The sequence below is a fragment of the Chelonoidis abingdonii genome, chromosome 3 (genome assembly GCF_003597395.2).
Source record: "Chelonoidis abingdonii isolate Lonesome George chromosome 3, CheloAbing_2.0, whole genome shotgun sequence".
Lineage (NCBI taxonomy): Eukaryota > Metazoa > Chordata > Testudines > Testudinidae > Chelonoidis > Chelonoidis abingdonii.
This window is the reverse complement of record NC_133771.1, coordinates 143593864-143611730: the sequence shown is the minus strand read 5'-3', so window position 1 is coordinate 143611730 and position 17867 is coordinate 143593864. Positions and strand designations below refer to the sequence as shown.

Below are 17867 nucleotides of genomic sequence, written 5' to 3'. Positions count from 1 at the left end.
ATACCCTTACCTGTGGGGAAATAGTAAAACATTAAATGCTGATCCAGCAAATTAAGCCCTCAACCCTGCAAACACTTATGCATGTGCTTAATGTTATGCCTGTGTGTAGTCCCATTGACCACAGCGGGATCACTCACATGCATAAAAAAGCATGTGTGTTTGCAGGGTTGGGGCCTTAATTTGCACAGACAAAGTTTGAATCTAAACTCAGTACATGCTATTTTGCAGATCTGAAATGTATACTTGTAAGATTTTCAACCAGAAAGTCACTTTACTAAACTTAATAAAAGTTACTCACCTGTAAAGACATTTGGAAAGGTATCAGTAGAAGCCTGGATCCCTGAGGATTTTCTTGAGTGAGTCAAAGGCTCTTTTGCTTCTTGCAGTCTCTCCCTGGACCTCCTGTACTCCAAGAAGTCTGCAGAGCCAACCTTTTTAGATATTTCACCTTTGTGATCAGATAGCTCTTCTGTCCAGTCTGCTGATCGACTGAAATAACCAGCCAAACTGACGGACCTTTGCTTCTTGACTGATGCCTTCTCTTTTCTTTGGAAGGACTCATGTCTTCTCTTAAAAAGTGGGCTCTGGGATGGGGAAAGAGAAGGTGACTGATTGGGAGAACTCAGCTGCCTAGTTGTGGTTTTGATGTAACATGGGTTAATTAAGTAGGGCTTAAAGCATCGGGAACTGAGCTGAGGACTGCCCACTATCTCCCCAGATGACAAAGTGCCATTTTTCATTTCAGTAGAAACATCACTCTCCAGTGCCTCTTGGCTGGCTGATAGACTACATTTGCCTTCCTGAGTCTCAGCAGCATGGTCATGGCCTGCATCTGAAAAATCGTCATCTATTCCAGACCCTGGGAAATCAACAGCTTGTACTTCATTAATTTTAGTCTCCGAATCTGCTGCTGGGAACAGAAAATGGAACACAGAACTGTCACTGTGAGACCCATTTTCTGTCACTGCTACATTTAAATGTGGGTAATCCTTGAGTTCACTAGCTACAGCATTCACTCCAGCCTCAAGATGTTCCTGTTGAGCAGCCCATAGCTTGTGTTCTTGTGTTTCACATAAATAGTTACCAGCGTACCCTGTGACATTTGCTGTATCTTTCAGTTCACTTTCAATTTCACTGATGGGAATGTTTTCTGTAATTTCAGATATTGCTGAGACAGCCTGCTCAGTTTCTGGGCTACTCTCTTTGTCACTGCTAGTCACTGAAAGAAACCGTTCAAGATCTAAGGGGGCCTCTTGAGAATTAGCCATGCGTGGGTCCATTGTTTTGGTGACATGCTCCTCAGTTCCAATGTTAATTGCCCCCTGCTGTTGCTGCAGTCTAATAGCTTGCTGGATATCAGAAAGCAAATCCTCTTGTTCTGTGGCTGAATGGAAACTGTATATATCTGTATCGGAGCCAGAGCTGGTCCTTTGTCCATCCTGCGCCTCTGCAGCAGCTGGGCGAGTTTCATTTGTAATTTCAAAATGCTCAACATCTGTATCCGAGAGACCTGCTTCATCTGCAGAAATGCTTATATCCGGAGTTTTGTTAATAATTGAATGAGCACTGTCCAGCTCCCCTGTATGCAAGGCCTGGCTTTCTAAGACATCCTCTCTTGAACTACTGGTCTCATCTTTAGCCTTGGACAGATTTTTCCTAATCCTCAGATTTGAAAACACGGAGGCCTTAGAGTCTGACTTACCCTTCTTTTTGCCAGATTCACTTCCTTTACCATGCTTCCCCAGTCCCTTTTTGCTTCCTGCTCCTTTCTTTGTGCCTTCTGTATCCTTGGGCCCAGAAGCATCCTCTCCTCCTTCACATACATCACCTGTATTTTTCTTTAGCTTTCCATCTTGGTTCCCCATGATTTTTAGCAATCCAACCCCTTCAGAAATCAAGCCATGCTGTTCGATTTCATTCACTTGGCCTGCCGGCGAGCTCCTCTCTTGCAATCCAGGTTTGTTTTCAGGCAGTGGTGATGCAAGCGACGCAAAGGCTTGCTGTGCCTCTCCCCCATCTGCTAGAGCTGCCTTTTTGCATAATATGCAGCTTGCACTGTGCTCTATTGGGACATGCTCAGTGCAGCACTGAAAGCTGCAGACAGCTCCTTCCAATGGCTGCTCCTGACACAATTGCTTTTTCACTGTGGATCTGCTACGTTCCTCTTTCTTTATAAAAGATTCTGTGAAAAGTGTTTCCTTTATAAGAGTTAATTCTTTTTCCACTGTTTGAATTGCTTGCATTGTAAGCTCGGGGAGATCACAGGTCAGTTTGTCATCAAATAGCTATAATTTCAGGACTTCGAAGTTCAAATTCCTGAAAAAAGAAGAAGAAAAGTTAAATGGGAATTACTATAATTACTCTGTCATTAACTAGAGGAATAAACTAGTAAGCCCTAAAAAGACAAATATGCTAGTTTAATAATTTATAAAGTTCTTAAACATGTTACTTCAATATGCTACACAATACCGTGTGTATTTTACACATTACCTCATATGTACCATAAAGACTCAGTTAAGTAAGTTATCCTTAATAAAAAAAAGTCTAAAAAAATGGTGTGTATGCAAACCGATCCATTGAACACACTTTCAAAGATATACATTGAATTTTGAGTTGAATATTATATTAGTATAATTACCATGTAAAACAAACAGTTTGTATTTTGAGGAGGTACATGTATAATTATTCTCAGGACAGTAAGCTCATCAATATTAAAACACACTACCATTGTTTCCTCTTATAAAAACATTTGATATGAAACAAATTAAATAAAACAGCACCAGCCAAATGCAACTCTCTGAAGTACAGGATACAGGTAAAGTGTTTCCCGTTCATATATAAATATTTTATAACAATTGGTTTAAACGCTGCTGCTGGTTAGCTATTTTGAAACGACAAACAATATTTTATATAATCAGATTTTATTTTATTTTTCTATTTCTAGTTCACATGTATGAGAACATGCATTTTATTTTTAAAAAATCCCTACTTTCAAAACAAATATAGTGCATTTTTTGCCTTTTTTGATTGAGGGGAGGTTGGAGGCGGGGAGAGAGGGGGGCTTTGTAATCATGGGATTAAATTCCATGAAGTAATTTAACTAAAATGGAAACAAAGGGGCATAAGAACAAAGAAATTGCCAGATTGGATCAGCTGAGAGGACTCTCTAGTCCAGCATCCTGTTTCTGACAGCAGCAGCAATCGACGCTTCAGATAAAGGTACCAAAAAAAAACAAAAAAAAAACCCCACAAACCACACCATAGTGGGCAATTATGTAATTAGCTGCTCATAGGGGAAGCTTCTTCCTAACACCTATCAGGTAGTAATTGGTTTATGTCTTGAAGGTAGATGTTCTCAGCCACAGACATATCTAATAATCTGGTATACTGCATCCAGTTTTGAGCCCCGCACTTTGGAAAGGATGTGGACAAATTGGAGAGAATCCAGGGGAGGGAAACAAAAATCATTAAGGGACTAGGGCACATGACTTATGGGGAGAGGCTGAGGGAACTGGGCTTATTAAGTCTGCAGAAGAGAAGAGTGAGGAGGGATTTAATAGCAACCTTCAACTACCTGAAGGGGTGGGGTTCCAAAGGGATGGAGCTAGGCTGTTCTCTGTGATGACAAGGATCAATTGCCTTAAGTTGCAGTGAGGGAGGTCTAGGTTGGATATTGGGAAACACTATTTCACTAGGAGGGTGGTGAAGCAGTGGAATGGGTTACCTAGAAAGGTGGTGGAATCTCCATCCTTAGTGGTTTTTAAGGCCTGGCTTGACAAAGTCCTGGCTGGGATGATTTAGTTGGAGTTGGTTGTGCTTTCAGCAGGGGGTTGGACTAGATGACCTCCTGAGGTCTCTGCGATTCCTAACCTTCTATGATTCTATAAATCATATTAACCTTTTGGCCTCAGTGATGTACCTTGTATCAATGAGTTCTATAACATAATTATGTTGTATAAAAAGGCATTTCCTTTGATCAGTTTTAAACTAGTTGCCTTTCAGTTTCAATGGATGTTTTTGTTCTTGGATTATGAGAATGGGTAATGAGAATGGGAGCTCACAATTTATCTTCTCTAAACAGCCCCCACTCTTTCCAGTTTCTTCATGTGGAAGTCATTCCATGTCCCTAATATTTCATTGCTCGTATCTGAAACTGCTCGTATCTGAAACTCCTCTGTTTCTACCATTTTGGAACCATTTCTATTATTTCTACTCTTTGGAATTAGGGTGATCAAAACCAATATGATATTCCAGGTAAGCACATGCCACTGATTTATATAGTCTTAACTAACATACCTAACTGTATCTTATGCCAAATTTTCCCTTTGTATTGTCCACCCCCTTTTCCCAATCATTTATAAATATATTAGTACAGAACATCTTAAGGCACTTTTTCCTCAGTTTATTGACCCTTTATTCCCACTTTTTGTTTTCTGCCTCTTAGCCAATTTCTAATCTACGGTAGTACTTTACTGTCCACGCTATCACTACATACATTCCTTAACAGCCTCTTGTGACTGGATTTTTCAAAAGGCTTTTTTTGACAGTTCAATTAAATTATGTGAACCAGTTCTCCTTCATCTACTCAATAAGTCTGACAGAAACTTACATAGTTTAAGAAGAGTTTCTATCCTAATATAGGGCTCAATTCGGCCTATAGTGATTTTCTACAGGACTACTCAACATGACTAAAAGTGATAGTATGTGACTCCTAGTAATTATAACAAGCATTCATAAGCCTGATCCTGCAAACACTTATACAAGTGCTTAACATTAATACTGCAAGCTGTCCCATTGAAGTCTGCCAGACTCTTGTAGGACTAACACATTACACTTGGTTCACAAAATCTTTTTTGAAAATATAGTATTAGAATGACTGACTAAAACTATTTAGATATATACACATACATGTGCTCAAATACATGCAAGCACAAAAACATTCTTAGAACTGTTCTTACATAAGTGATTGTGCTGATGCAAAATGAACTAAACAGTCAGGTTTGTTGGAACAAAAAACTTTTTTCCTTACTAATTTTGTCCTTTTCTGATTGCTAAACATTTTTTCTTCATGACTCAGTGTGACTCCATATAAACCCAAGATTCCATATTAGCAGTTCCCAATACGTGGTCCTAAGGTCGCATTATTAAACATCACAAGTCAGGAAATTTAAAATGGAAGGCTCCAACAACATCAGTTCCATCACAATATGTATATGCCATATTGACTACTCAAGTTGTTTTGGGTTAAATGTGTACCTTAATATACTCTGCCTTATGTCATAAAATGCATACCAGAAATGTTCACAAAACAAACAAAAAGAGTTAAGATACATTTAAAAAAAACAAATTATCAGTTTACAAGACTCATGCACCTTAGAAAAAATTAGTAAGTCTTCAATTGACATATTAGGGAAACAGTCAGTTCTCCACTACCATGTAATCCTCTATCACACATATTCATTCATTTTATTCAACTGACCCAACCCACCTAACCTTAAGTATCCCCAGTCATGGCTCCTGGGTAGGTTGCCCTCTTTGGGACCCTTTTCAAGTCCCACAAGTGCACCTCTTACAACAGACAGCCTGTGCTCCCCCTCCCTGTGGTGGGATCCCACAATCCAACCACTGCAATAGGGTCTCTAGGTTACACCTCCCTGGGTGCCTAGAGGTATAACAGTTGGCCATAAAATCATAGTGGGAAGGGACCTCAGGAGGTGATCTAATCCAACCCCCTGCTCAAACCAGGACCAATCCCCAGACAGATTTTTGCCCCAGATCCTTAAGTGGCCCCCTCAAGGATTAGGCTCACAACCCTGGGTTTAGCAGGCCAATGCTCAAACCCTGAGCTATCTCTCTCCCTATGTTTGGCAGGGTCCAAGCCCAGTTGGACCTGCTAGCTGAGTTCCCTCTGCAAGAGCCTGTGTTCAGTAACAGAATGCAGACACACAGAACGGAAGCAGTTTCTCCAAAACAGTGTATGATTTATTTTGCTCAATCAGCACGCAGAGATTAGAAAAGTGGATTTTAAAGCAAAGAGACCTATACACATATTGCTTGGCATTCCCCTCACACGCCCTGTCAGACATGACATAGTCTCAGTGTTCCCTCTTTTCTCTGGGCACCAAATTACAGCTGACTTGCTGTGGACCCTGGTTCTCAATCAACCTTTTCATGGGTCAGCCTCACAGCCTACTCACACTTTCTCCCATCCAGTTCTGCCAGGGGCATCTTTTAACCCATTAGGGTCTTATGATCTCAGACTTAGCCTTATGAAATAAAAAACATCTTAATCTAGATTGTGCCCAGTAGTTTCTTCCCTCAATTGAGGGCCCAGCCATTTTTGTCTTAAGGATTTTGAAGCAAGGTACCTGAGGCTGCCTTATTTGCATCACTGCATTACTCTTTCTGGGTTCCTTAACAACCCTACATCTTACAGCCTCCTTTGATTTGACTATTTACATTCAGGCAGGTAACAATACCAAACTGAACAGTGAAACAGGGGCACACATAATATTAGTGAGAAATATTACAAATGTTTCCCCAGTTTGTCACACCCTCAATTTACATTCTTAATGGGAATATATTGCTGAATTATAGATTTAATAAACTGTGTCTAGTAAAGATTTGAACAGGAACATAATTCCAGGTTACCTTAAGGCCCTGATCCTGCAATTTGTAATATGAGGCTGGAACATAGCATCCATATAGAGCCACAGTGATTTCATTGGGCCTCTGTGTGGTGCAGCAGGCTGTCTGTGTGTTGTAAACTTCAGAATTAAGCCCTTAAATTAAGAATTCAAATGTTCTGATAGGGTCACCTGTAAGTGGACTAGAAGAATATTATTCTGACTAAAATTGAGATGGTTGATTTGTGTGGCATTACAAGTTGTGTTAGTTGCCTGGAGATGTAGGCTATTTAAATCAAAAGTATATTTTGCACAGTACCTTTAAAGCTGCCAAGTTGCAACACCCAAGAAATTCATGTTTTAGAGAGTGAACACCACTTAACATACTGCAATGCTATACCAGACTAGTGCACTGGAAATTAATTCCTTTAGTTTGATGGCTTATTAGTACAGTTATTGTTATTTAGACCTTGGTGTACATTTTTTGCAATTTTTTGGGGGGAGGGGTCAACATTAAGGTTGGACACATGGTGTAAATTGTGGAGGGGGGTTGAGTGGTGAAGGATAAGGCAAAAAAAGATGTTATTTCAGCTGCTCTGACCCCGCTTCCTAAATTTCCAACCAGTGCTCACCCCAGACTTCACAGGATTGACCCACATACACAAGGATCCAACTGTGCAGATCAGTTTCTAGACTGGGGCCTATAGAAGGGGTTACTGTATACTCTATGACATCAAAGAGATCTTTTCTATTTGCTCAAATATTCAATGTATCTTTTATTTGAAAAAGCACCACCACCAGTATTCTGGCTATTTATGCATGCAAATGGCTACTTAATGGATCCAGGTGTCAAGAGATGAAATGCTAATTCATTAAATGGGGTCACATTACCTTTTTATTAGTACACCATGATGCATACCACCTAAAGCTCTAATCTGATCACACACAGACCAGATAAACTTTTCTACGTTCATATGGAATACATGGACCAATGCCCCTCTCACCCTCTCCAAAAAAAAAAAAAAAAAAGTAGCTTACACACTCTTGCAAAATGTGCTTGAGTTCTCTCTGTATCTGACATAAATCCTGATCCTACAATCAGTTCCATTTATGTTCACTCAGATCTGATCGCAGGACTAGAGTAATGAACAGGATGTGTGGGTTCAGTTTGCATCATTATACCACAGCATCCTAATTCATATCTACAACAGGGAAATTAAGTTTCATTCAGATCACAGCTAGTGGAGTTTCACAACCAGCAAGGCAATTTGAGGCAGTTTTGCTCCCTCACTACAGCAACTTGGCAAAAATGAAAGTTGGCCTTGCGACCTGAAGCTTTTTTGGAAATACTCGTAATAATAAAGAAAAAAAGTAATTTTATAGTTGTAAATTATTAACTAAAATATTACAAAGATTGTCTATCAATTTAGTATAGAATCATTAGTCAATTCTCCCAAGTGCCTGCCTATTTAAAACAGGCCAATATCCCTGAGTATTGTGTTAGTTATATTGAAAATTTCCTCAGTTATCCACACTTTGGCCCCAATCCTGCCACAAGAATTGTACAGGAAAATACCTGCACCACACAGAGCCATGCTGATCTCAGTGGGGTTGCCCAGAGGTTCAGGGATGTACCAGCACAATTCTTTTTGTGGGACAGGGGCGAGACTACCTACATAAGTAGAGTTACGCATGTATATAAGTGTTTGAAGGATCAGAGCCTCATTTACTGCTCTGCATTCATCAGTACACATGGATAGTGAAGTTCATTATACTGTGTCCACCAGACAATTAGCTCTGTTTATTGCCTTCAAGACACAGTAAGGTGTAAAAATGGCAGTTTTAGGATAAGTTACCATGAAAGTGATTGGGTGAAATACTTTCACTGAATATTTGGTATGATTTGCATACATTTGTTGACCCCCTGTAAAGTATAAAAATACTTTACAAAACAAATTCCAATCACTGTTTTTATTTTATCAGGCACAACATGAAACTGAGAAAAAACATTAAATTAAAATCAATAATGGCTAAAAGGCATCATGGCCCAAAACAAATTTCTAGGATCAGGGTGTAAACTATATTAAAATGCAGAGAGAGAAAAGGATACACAGTCATACTCTGCAACAGGAAAAAAAAACCTCTCTCAGGAAGTCACAAAGCATCTTTAGCCTTAAAGGAAGGTTTGACAAATTTTAAGAATAGTTCTATTTGATTTTAATTTAGAAGTGCCAAAAAGGTCAACACTTCAGCAAAAGCCCAAGGTCAGTCTCCAGTGCTGCCTGCCTCATTGAACATTTGTAATCAGCCATAATAGTGAATGAAAACAGAATATAGCATAGGTGTAGATAACAGATATCCTAATACAGCAGCAATAACCTTCTGATCTGCTCACCCCTCCTAAAAAGCTCAGAAGAAGCTTGCAACAGTGCACAGAACAGAATAAAAAATGGAAGTTTAAAACTTACAACTCTAGATGCATTTTCTCTGCACTCTCAGATGCATCTTGAATCAAGATGTATTTATTTTAGAAAAGCAAATCATTATTAGTGTTAGCAACAACAGCATCATTGCTGTTACTCTAGCTTGCACTGAATTGTCCTCTCAGCTACCACTCAGCACAGTCCTGCTGCTTACTCAGCTCCCAACTAGGAACAGGAAGAGCCACAGGCAGCTTTGATTTCACTCACCTGAGGCAGGTGTTGAGTTTCCTGAAACAAAGCCAAAGCAGAGCAGCTCTTTACCCAGAGGCAGGGAAATCAGTAGGAGGAGAACAAAAGCAGCAAGATCCCCCTGGCACTCCACTTTGAACATGCTGCCTGCCCTCTAACCACATGATGGCTCACAGCTGGCAGAGACATGAGCTGGAAGAAGAAACAGCTACAGCTAGGGGAGATTATAGTCAGTGTAGGGTCACAGAGCTTTGTGGGGACCTCTAATGGACTGTGTTGGGAGCTGAGAGTTGCTTTATGATTATTTACTTTAGCAGCAGTTGCTGGTTAAGACTGTATAGAGTAGTGACAATAGGGCATCATTTGACATTAAAAATACATATTGAAAATGTTTAATATAAATGTGGATTTTTAAGCAATCAGTGCTTTAGGCCCTAATCCTGCAATAAACTCTAGGCAGACAGACTTCTGCACCTATGAGTTACTCACGGCAGGACTGGGGCCTTTACTAGTAAAATTCCCAGTGCAGGGAAACCACAAGAATGTCTAGAACAAACAGGTGGAAGGAGCTAGCTAACCAGCAGTGACAGTGTGGTTAATAGTATGGTGATACCCTTAGCACCTAACAATACAGCCTGCATGAAAATAGAACATCAAAGGAAACTACACAGCCGGATTTAGATATTGAACACTCAGGGCCAGAGCAACATAGGCCTAGTGCCCTTCATATGGGTCTATATTATGTACAGTAGGTAGAAACATCACCTCACACACCTGAAGACTGAATAGCAGATGAGCATCTACTCCAGGAACTGAAAACAGCTAGTTCACGCCAAGAGAGAGCTGCCCACTCCAGCTGTGGGCAAGTGAGGTGTCCCCTACTCTTCTTTTAGCATCTGTGTCGGGGGACCCTGGCTGATCCCTCTTTTCGGATAGCTGTGAAGAAAATACTCTACCACTGACACTTAGAAATGTGGTTGTGGCAGGGCCTGGCTACCACTGCTGGTTGGCTGATTGAGGTCCTTATTCCCTGGAGCAGTGGACCCTCTAGGAAAGGACTCCCCCTGACACACCAGCAGGAGACGCTCTACATAGAGATTCTTGCCACCTCCACCACAGCTGAGGGCTCTGTTAGGGTAGTAGGGAGATAGCAGGGGTGAAGACCCTATACACAGGATGCTTTGCTGAGAAGGCAGGGGGGTGGCAGGCAGGACCCTCCCTCCACACAGAGCTCTATGTCATGAGGATGGGTGGGGTCAATGGGCCTCGTCCTTCATGTACAAGAGTCTGCTGAGGGGCAGCAGGCAAGGAGCTCACAGTTGCTCAGGTTCTGTCTGGCTGGGGTCTCCATCCTTAGGCAGGTGCTCTCTGTCTTCAGGCAGGATAGGTTCTGATTTGGAAGGAATGAGAATCTCTCTTTCTTTAGAGGACAGACTCCTTTCCAGGACCTGTATGGTAGAGAGTGCAGTGGGTGTCTTTGACTTAGCCTCTCAATAATATATACAGTTAATCGGATGATTGGTGGGAAGAAGCAGACATTAACAGTGTACTTATTTTTATAATGTAAAGGCAACTGGATGCCACAATTGAGGAGCGTACAATTGCCTAGACAGAATGTAAATAGAGAATGATCAAAATAGCAATTAATTGCCTCTGGGAAAATGTCACCTACTCCATCCTCCAGAAGACATTAAGGAGTTTGTATACTGAACAAAACTGACACAATAAAAAACAATTCATTATGGGTTCTGATTCTCCTTTTCTGCCTCTGCCCAATATGTCTTGAGGGGAAGCAACTGAGACCCTCTAGCCCTGGCACCTGCTGGATTCAAGGGGGAATTGAACATCTGCATAATTCCATGCTGTACAAAACTCAGGTCCACTCTGGAGTTAAAGAAAACCAGGAAGTTCCCATCCATAAAGAGACTTGAATTTACCAATATTTTTAAACGCACCTTTCTTTTGTGACAGCATACAATGGGTCAAAATATCAGTTATTCCATTATTGTGCTTCAGATAGCCACAAAGGAAGAAGAAGGGAGCAAAGGTGACTATAATCTGGAGCCCCGGCTCCTGGGCATAAGTTAGAGCATATTCAGGACTGCTCTAACTTCCTTTCTGCTTTTCATGCCCCCAGTGGGTCCTAAGAAGCAGAGAATAGCTGTATTGCAAAGCACTTTTGTCATGTCTGGACACGTTCATTGTAGGGCAGGGCACTCCACCCCTGACTGTCCCCAGCAACTGGGAACAAGGCCAGCATTGAGCCCTTATGCCAGTTCTAAATTGATTGGGGAAACCCTCTGCAGAGACAATATCAGGGAACTACGTTTGCTCCACTGAAGGCCCCTTTATGCTACTAGAACAGTGTCTGAGGTTTTTAGTGCTGTGAGAAAGGGCTGCTTTTGTGGCTCCTCAGCCGTTAGCATCACCACTTCCCTGTCAGAGGTATGTGCACTTGACGGGTAGAAAGAGGAGGAGAGTGTGAGAACTCCACACTGATTGGGTTTGGAGAATGTGGGTCAGGGCAGTGGAAGTCACATGAAAGGGGAAAGTTGAGCTTGCCGTATCCTCCCTTGGCTGCTACTACCAGTGAGATTTGCCTGAATTTTTCTTCTCCTCTGATGGGTCGTGTCCCACGGGTTTAGAAACACTGTTCTAAATGTTATCTATTCCTAAATGTGTTATCATGCAAGGAGCTACATCAGCGGTTTTATAACTTTTTGAGCTGAGTTACAATTTTTGGTTGCACCCCCGTCCCCAACCCAGACAAACATAGATACACGGAAAAGTATGCTTGATAACCTACTCATAAACCTTACAGACACCTTAACAACAACTGTAATTAAATTAACTACACCTGTAAGTTTCAAATACACAGAAACTCACAAATGGCACAGCCAAGGCTTCCTCAGCAGTGGGCTGTTTCTACTGTGCAGCTAAGGTGCACCGTAAGGGTAGGGCCAATACCTGCCGCTCTCCCCCTGCCCCCTCAGGTTTTCAGGCTGGGGGAAGGCTCATGTGACAGTCTCTGGGAGCACAGCCAGCACTGGGTGCAAAGGCTGCTGGGCACAGAAATCCACGTGGCCGCAGGGGATGTTGACACTGACCCATAGGCAAGGTGGCCTGCTGAGATGAGTCAGGTGGTGGAGGCAGTGCTCCCCGCCCACTCCCTGTGGGGACTGGCCGGAGCTGCCTGGCAACACCATCCTCCCCTCCCCCGAACATTCTGCCCTGCTCCCCTGGGGGAGGGGCATGCCCCATGGTTTGAAAACCTCTGAGTTAGATTCCAGTAAGCAGTGACTGTGTAAGCAAGCACGGCCCCTGCTATGAGCTCAGCATAGCTTGCATGAAACCATGGACATCAGAACTGGTTTTCTTGAAAATGGAAATTTTCACCTTGGAAGAGTAACCAAGACTCTTAGAGTAACTCTTTCACTGTTCAAAACCTGTCATGGTGTCTACCTCTGTAATCGCCAGCTATGAGATGCTGAAATCATGGCCACCCGGGGTGGGGGCAGGTGGGGCAATAGACCCCAGCCTCCACGAGAGTTTTTCGGGGCCCCTGGAGCGAGGTCCTTCACTCGCTCTGGGTCTTTGGCGGCAATTCAGTGGCCGGGGGTCCTTCCACCCCAGGACCCGCCGCCGAAATGCCAGGTCTTTGGTGGCAGTTTGGTGGCGGGGGCCCCCTGCCACTGAAAACCCCAGGCCCCCTGAATCCTCTGGGCGGCCCTGGCTGAAATTTGAAATTTACATCTCAGAGTCTTTAGCAATGCAGCACTTGCCTAATAATATACTGCAGTGTCCTCATTGGTTATGAACCAAAGTCTTTGTGAAGTACTTGACCTCATGAACTTCTCACTCAGAGTTGAAAGTGCTTCCTACTGAGTCATTTATGGACTATGAGACACCTGGATTTTAAACATTGATGTTTATTTACAGTTGTAATTAGCAAGATAAAATGCAAACACTAGGGTTTTGGAGATAAGTTTATTTTCCCACATTTACATATCCCTACTAATGCATTATGGTAAAATTTACCCATCAGAAGAGGAGCACCTCAGACTCCCTCACAGTCATTGCATGCAGGAGGCACTCGCTGAATTACTGCAGAGAAGTAGGCGTGCCAGGGTGGTGAACTCCAGAATAGCTACCAAAATACAAGTATAGGGGGTGCTGGAGTCAGGCTTCAGGAGCAGCATCTGGCTCCAAGTTTATGCCTACCCAGTAGCCAGGAACCAGCATACAGCCTGAAGCAGCAGTGGTGCAATGTAGCCTCCTGATTTCCCTTGTGTTAAGGAATGGGATCTTCCTTCCACAGCCTGCATTTTATTCTTTCCAAAAAGCCTCTGTGCTTTGGCTTTGTGCTTGGGTGGGATGAATTTCACTTATAACAGGCAATTGATGTCCATTTTGCCATGTCTGCACCAATTTGGGTGAGTTAGCAATTCCCCCTATGCCACCCCCACCCCCAATTTCATGATGCAGCCCACTATATTTTTTATTTACTTTATTTTTCAAAGTGCCTGCCTGGGGATGTGGGATTGGGTATTTTTTTTTAATTAAGGCCTGAAAGTTTAAATTAACGTGTTTTTGTTTTTCAAAAAAAAGTTTTATTTTCATGGGATTTTTTTAATAGGATTTTAAAGTATTTGAGTCCAATAGATGTTACAGGATCTGGCAGAAAAATAGAAAAAGCATTTCTTAATTTTTTTAGTGAAGTATTTTCCTCATCTTTAAGTCAAATTTTGAAAAACATCAGCTAGTGATACAGCTGGTCAAAATATGGCAGGTGGGGACTTACAAATGTTGACCATCCCAAAAAATCTCCAAGGAGGGGGAATTCTTTCCCTTTCAGTTAAGCAGGTTACAGCTACATTTCTTTTATATTTCTAAGTCACAATAGTATCAGTTGTCTACTTATCTACAAGGTCTTTCCAGATGGACAGAACCTAGGGCATAAACCCATTTTGTCCTTTGTAAGTCACCTTTATAGACCTACAAAAAGTGGACTGTTTTGAAGAAAGACTAATTTTTTATCTCAATGTTTCTTGACAATGTCTCTCTTAAATATGTTCAATGACTATAGTGTTTAAATATTAAACACTAATTGTGTGATCAGATTTGGGATTTAAAGTTGTGGTGTACTGAAAACTGTGTTTAAAATTACATAAACTAGCCTTTAAATTCTAAGAGATTTACAGGTCCTGCTTCCAGGCTATGGGGCTCTGAGGGAATCTTGCAATCTGCATCCTTGACAGTCAGTCTGCAAAGAACCAGCCTGGAGTAAGGTGGGTTGAGTTGTGCCTCCCTGCCTTAGGGAGGAGCCTGCTTTCTCTCTCTGTTTTTGGTTCTTGCATGTTAGGGTTCCCACTTCTAAGAAATAAAGTTGCATTAAATTGCAATCTTCCCACTAGACTACTTGTTTTAATCTAACTTCTCTCTGTGTGTGCTATGAACATAATAAAAGCATCTACTCTGCTAAGACGAATCGGGAAAGTTTATATCTCCTCTAGTGTTATACTGCTTCAGTCTGTCTCAGTAGCAAACGAGACTGTAATTCATTCATCTACAGTAAGAATACTGCCTAGGGCAATACATTGAAGTCAGTTGGACTACTCAAATATGTAAAAATAAGCAGGCACATGAATTTTTTCAGAACTTGGCCTTGATAGCCAGTGTGAGGATTACACTATATTTTTAATACTAGTGGGAAGGATAAGAGTATAAACAAACTCCAGTGAAGCAGAGGGAAAGCCAGAGTTATGTAAGGCAGTGCTTCTCAAAGTCGGGCTACCGCTTGTTCAGGGAAAGCCCCTGGCGGGCCGGGCTGGTTTCTTTACCTTCCACATCCGCAGGTTCGGCCGATCGTGGCTCCCACTGGCCGTGGTTTGCCGCTCCAGGCCAATGGGGGCTGCCAGAAGGGTGTCTGGCACATCCCTCGGCCGGTGCCGCTTCCTGCAGCCCTCATTGGCCTGGAGTGGTGAACTGCGGCCAGTGGGAGCTGCGATCGGTTGAACCTGCGGACGCGGCAGGTAAACCAACCAGCCCGACCCGCCAGGGCTTTCCCTGAACAAACAGCAGCCCGACTTTGAGAAGCATTGATGTAAAGGATACACCTATTACTTATTCTAATAAAATTCCTCATTCAGCATTACTTGTTCACTCTTAATCTGATCATTTCCTATTGTCAAATGGCACCCAGGACTGAAAACATTTTGATTCTCCATATGAGTCAATAATAACTGTGGACTTCTAACCTTAGTTATAGCCATATAACAGACAGAAAGGGAGAAATGTATGCAAAAAAACCCGCTAGAATAGTGGACCACATTCATCACAGGTGTAACTATGTAAACATCAGTAACTTTACACCAGGAAGGAATTTGGATGAATTTGTTACCCAGCATTGTAACATTCGGCTGGTGGTACCCAGCTAGGGTGACCAGAAGGCAAGTGTGAAAAATCGGTGGGGGGTAATAGGAGCCTATATAAGAAAAAGACGCAAAAATTGAGACTGTCCTTATAAAATCGGGACATCTGGTCACGCTATACCCAGAACTATGAGCCACTTTGTTACTTCTTTGCCTCAGCAAGAGTGAGCTTTACTGAAAATTGGACTGTGTGTTAGTTCCCTGCCACACCAGTCTCTCTTTCTCACTGTCAAACTCCTCAATGCTTTCCTAGCCCAAAACTTGCTTAGTAGGGAACAATCAGTGAACTCCAGCCCCTGAGCTCCTCAGAGATGTTTCTCTGGATGCCCAGCCCCTACTAGTGTGCATTTGCAGAAGATATTAACTTTGCTGCTCTTTTAAAGGGTCAGTACATTACAGCTTATTTACTGGGGTAAACACACCATTCCCTTCAAACACAGCATTGAGTTGGTTTACAATAAAAATAAAACAAGTTTATTAACAGACATAAGTTATGTGATACTGAGTAGAAGGAATAAAGATAGTTACAAACAAAAGTAAAAATATGCTTTCTAATGGCTAAGACATAACTTATTGAGCTACAGTCTTTGTTCAAGGTTATTTCGTCACAATTTTCCCTTTCCAGAAATAGCTGGCTAGCTCTTAGCCAGGATCCTCACAGAGTCCAAGGCTCTGGTTTTCTCTGAATGGCAGTGCAAGAGTTTGCTGCTCCTCTCTTTATAGTCCTGTAAATGCTTGAATTGTGTTTTCCTGAAATGTATCCTCAGCTGAAGTTCCTTTTCCCTTCTGGGTGTGGCTGTCATGGAATCTGGTATAAATTCCATGTGGTCTTTACCTCTTCTAGTGATTTTTACATTGCATATGATTTCTTTCTGAAACTTCTGATAGAAATAAATTGCCTATTAAATTTGGCCACACCTGCTTTGAAGTGTTGGCCTCTTTCTTTGGTCTGAAGAAAACCTGTTTATCAATTCCCCCTAACATGCCTGCTTTAAAAACCTTTTAGTCACAGACTTTAAAGCATATCATCAGTGAGCATCCACAATTCCACATATAGCATTGTCATATGTATTGCATAATGATTTTATTAGTGGTATTAGTTTTCAAATGATACTTCCCAAGGCATATTTTGTACAAATATTATTGCAGTAAAATGTAGGGTGTTAATTGAAGGGAGCCTAGAATCACAAAAATGCATTTTGAACACCAGCGATGCAAACACGTGAGAGAGACTACGTTCTCAGTCATAATGCTTAGATGTTTAAATCATTGTACTGCCTCAGTGGGATTTATTTCCATTTACCTTGCAATGTTGCAAAGTGTTGGTTGGCTAGACACATTTTTCTCAGAGCTGTCTCACAGTACATTCTAAACATGAAAAGTATCTGATAGCTGGATTTCTCTTTTGTGTTATGTAATTAATTTAAATATGAATAAAGCTTCTTAGACTGAAAACATTTTGGGGTAGGGTCTGTGTCTTCATGTGAGTTTGTACAATGCCTAGCATAATAGGGCCCTCATCTTGACTGGGGTACCTTGGTGTTACCATTATACAAATAATAAAACTTGGTCTATCTACCAAACAATTGTCTCTGCAAACCAGGGCGGCTCCAGACAACAACACGCCAAGCGTGTGCTTAGGGCGGCAAGCCACTGGGGGCACTCTGCTGGTCACTGCGAGGGCAGCAGGCAGGCTGCCTTTGTTGGCATGCCTGTGGAGGGTTTGTTGGTCCTGCAGCTTCGGTGGACCTCCTGCAGGCCTGCAGGAGGTCCGCCGAAGCCATGGGACCAGCAGACCCTCCGCAGGAAAGCCATCGAAAACAACCTGCGTGCCATGCTTGGGGTGGCAAAATGCCTAGAGCCACTCCTGTCTGCAAAATAAGACTGTATGCTGTTTATTGCAATAAAATAAATGCACATGAATGAAAAACATACCAATCAATTTAATTTTGAGTGAGACGGTAAAATAGTTGTACAGTGGAATAATCCAGACCCCAGTAGTAATGTCCAGGATATAAAACGAGGAGAATAATAGCTCAAATGATCCCAAAGTGCTTTTCAAATTTAGACTCATGTACAATCTGTACAGAAGAAGCAACCTGGATTATAACGCATAACCAGATACCACAAAGGTTTAA

General features: G+C 41.9%; 1 protein-coding gene across 1 annotated transcript in view; it reads right to left on the bottom strand.

The window, feature by feature from the left end:
* The window catches only part of FMN2 (formin 2), a 238261-nt gene extending 236262 nt beyond the window's left edge, over nt 1–1999 (bottom strand). Inside the window, exon 1 of the mRNA XM_075064186.1 lies at nt 299–1999. Coding sequence (XP_074920287.1) covers nt 299–1865 — 1567 coding nt within the window. The 5' untranslated portion in view covers nt 1866–1999. The remainder of the gene's footprint in view (nt 1–298) is intronic.
* Nucleotides 2000–17867: the final 15868 nt, after the last annotated feature.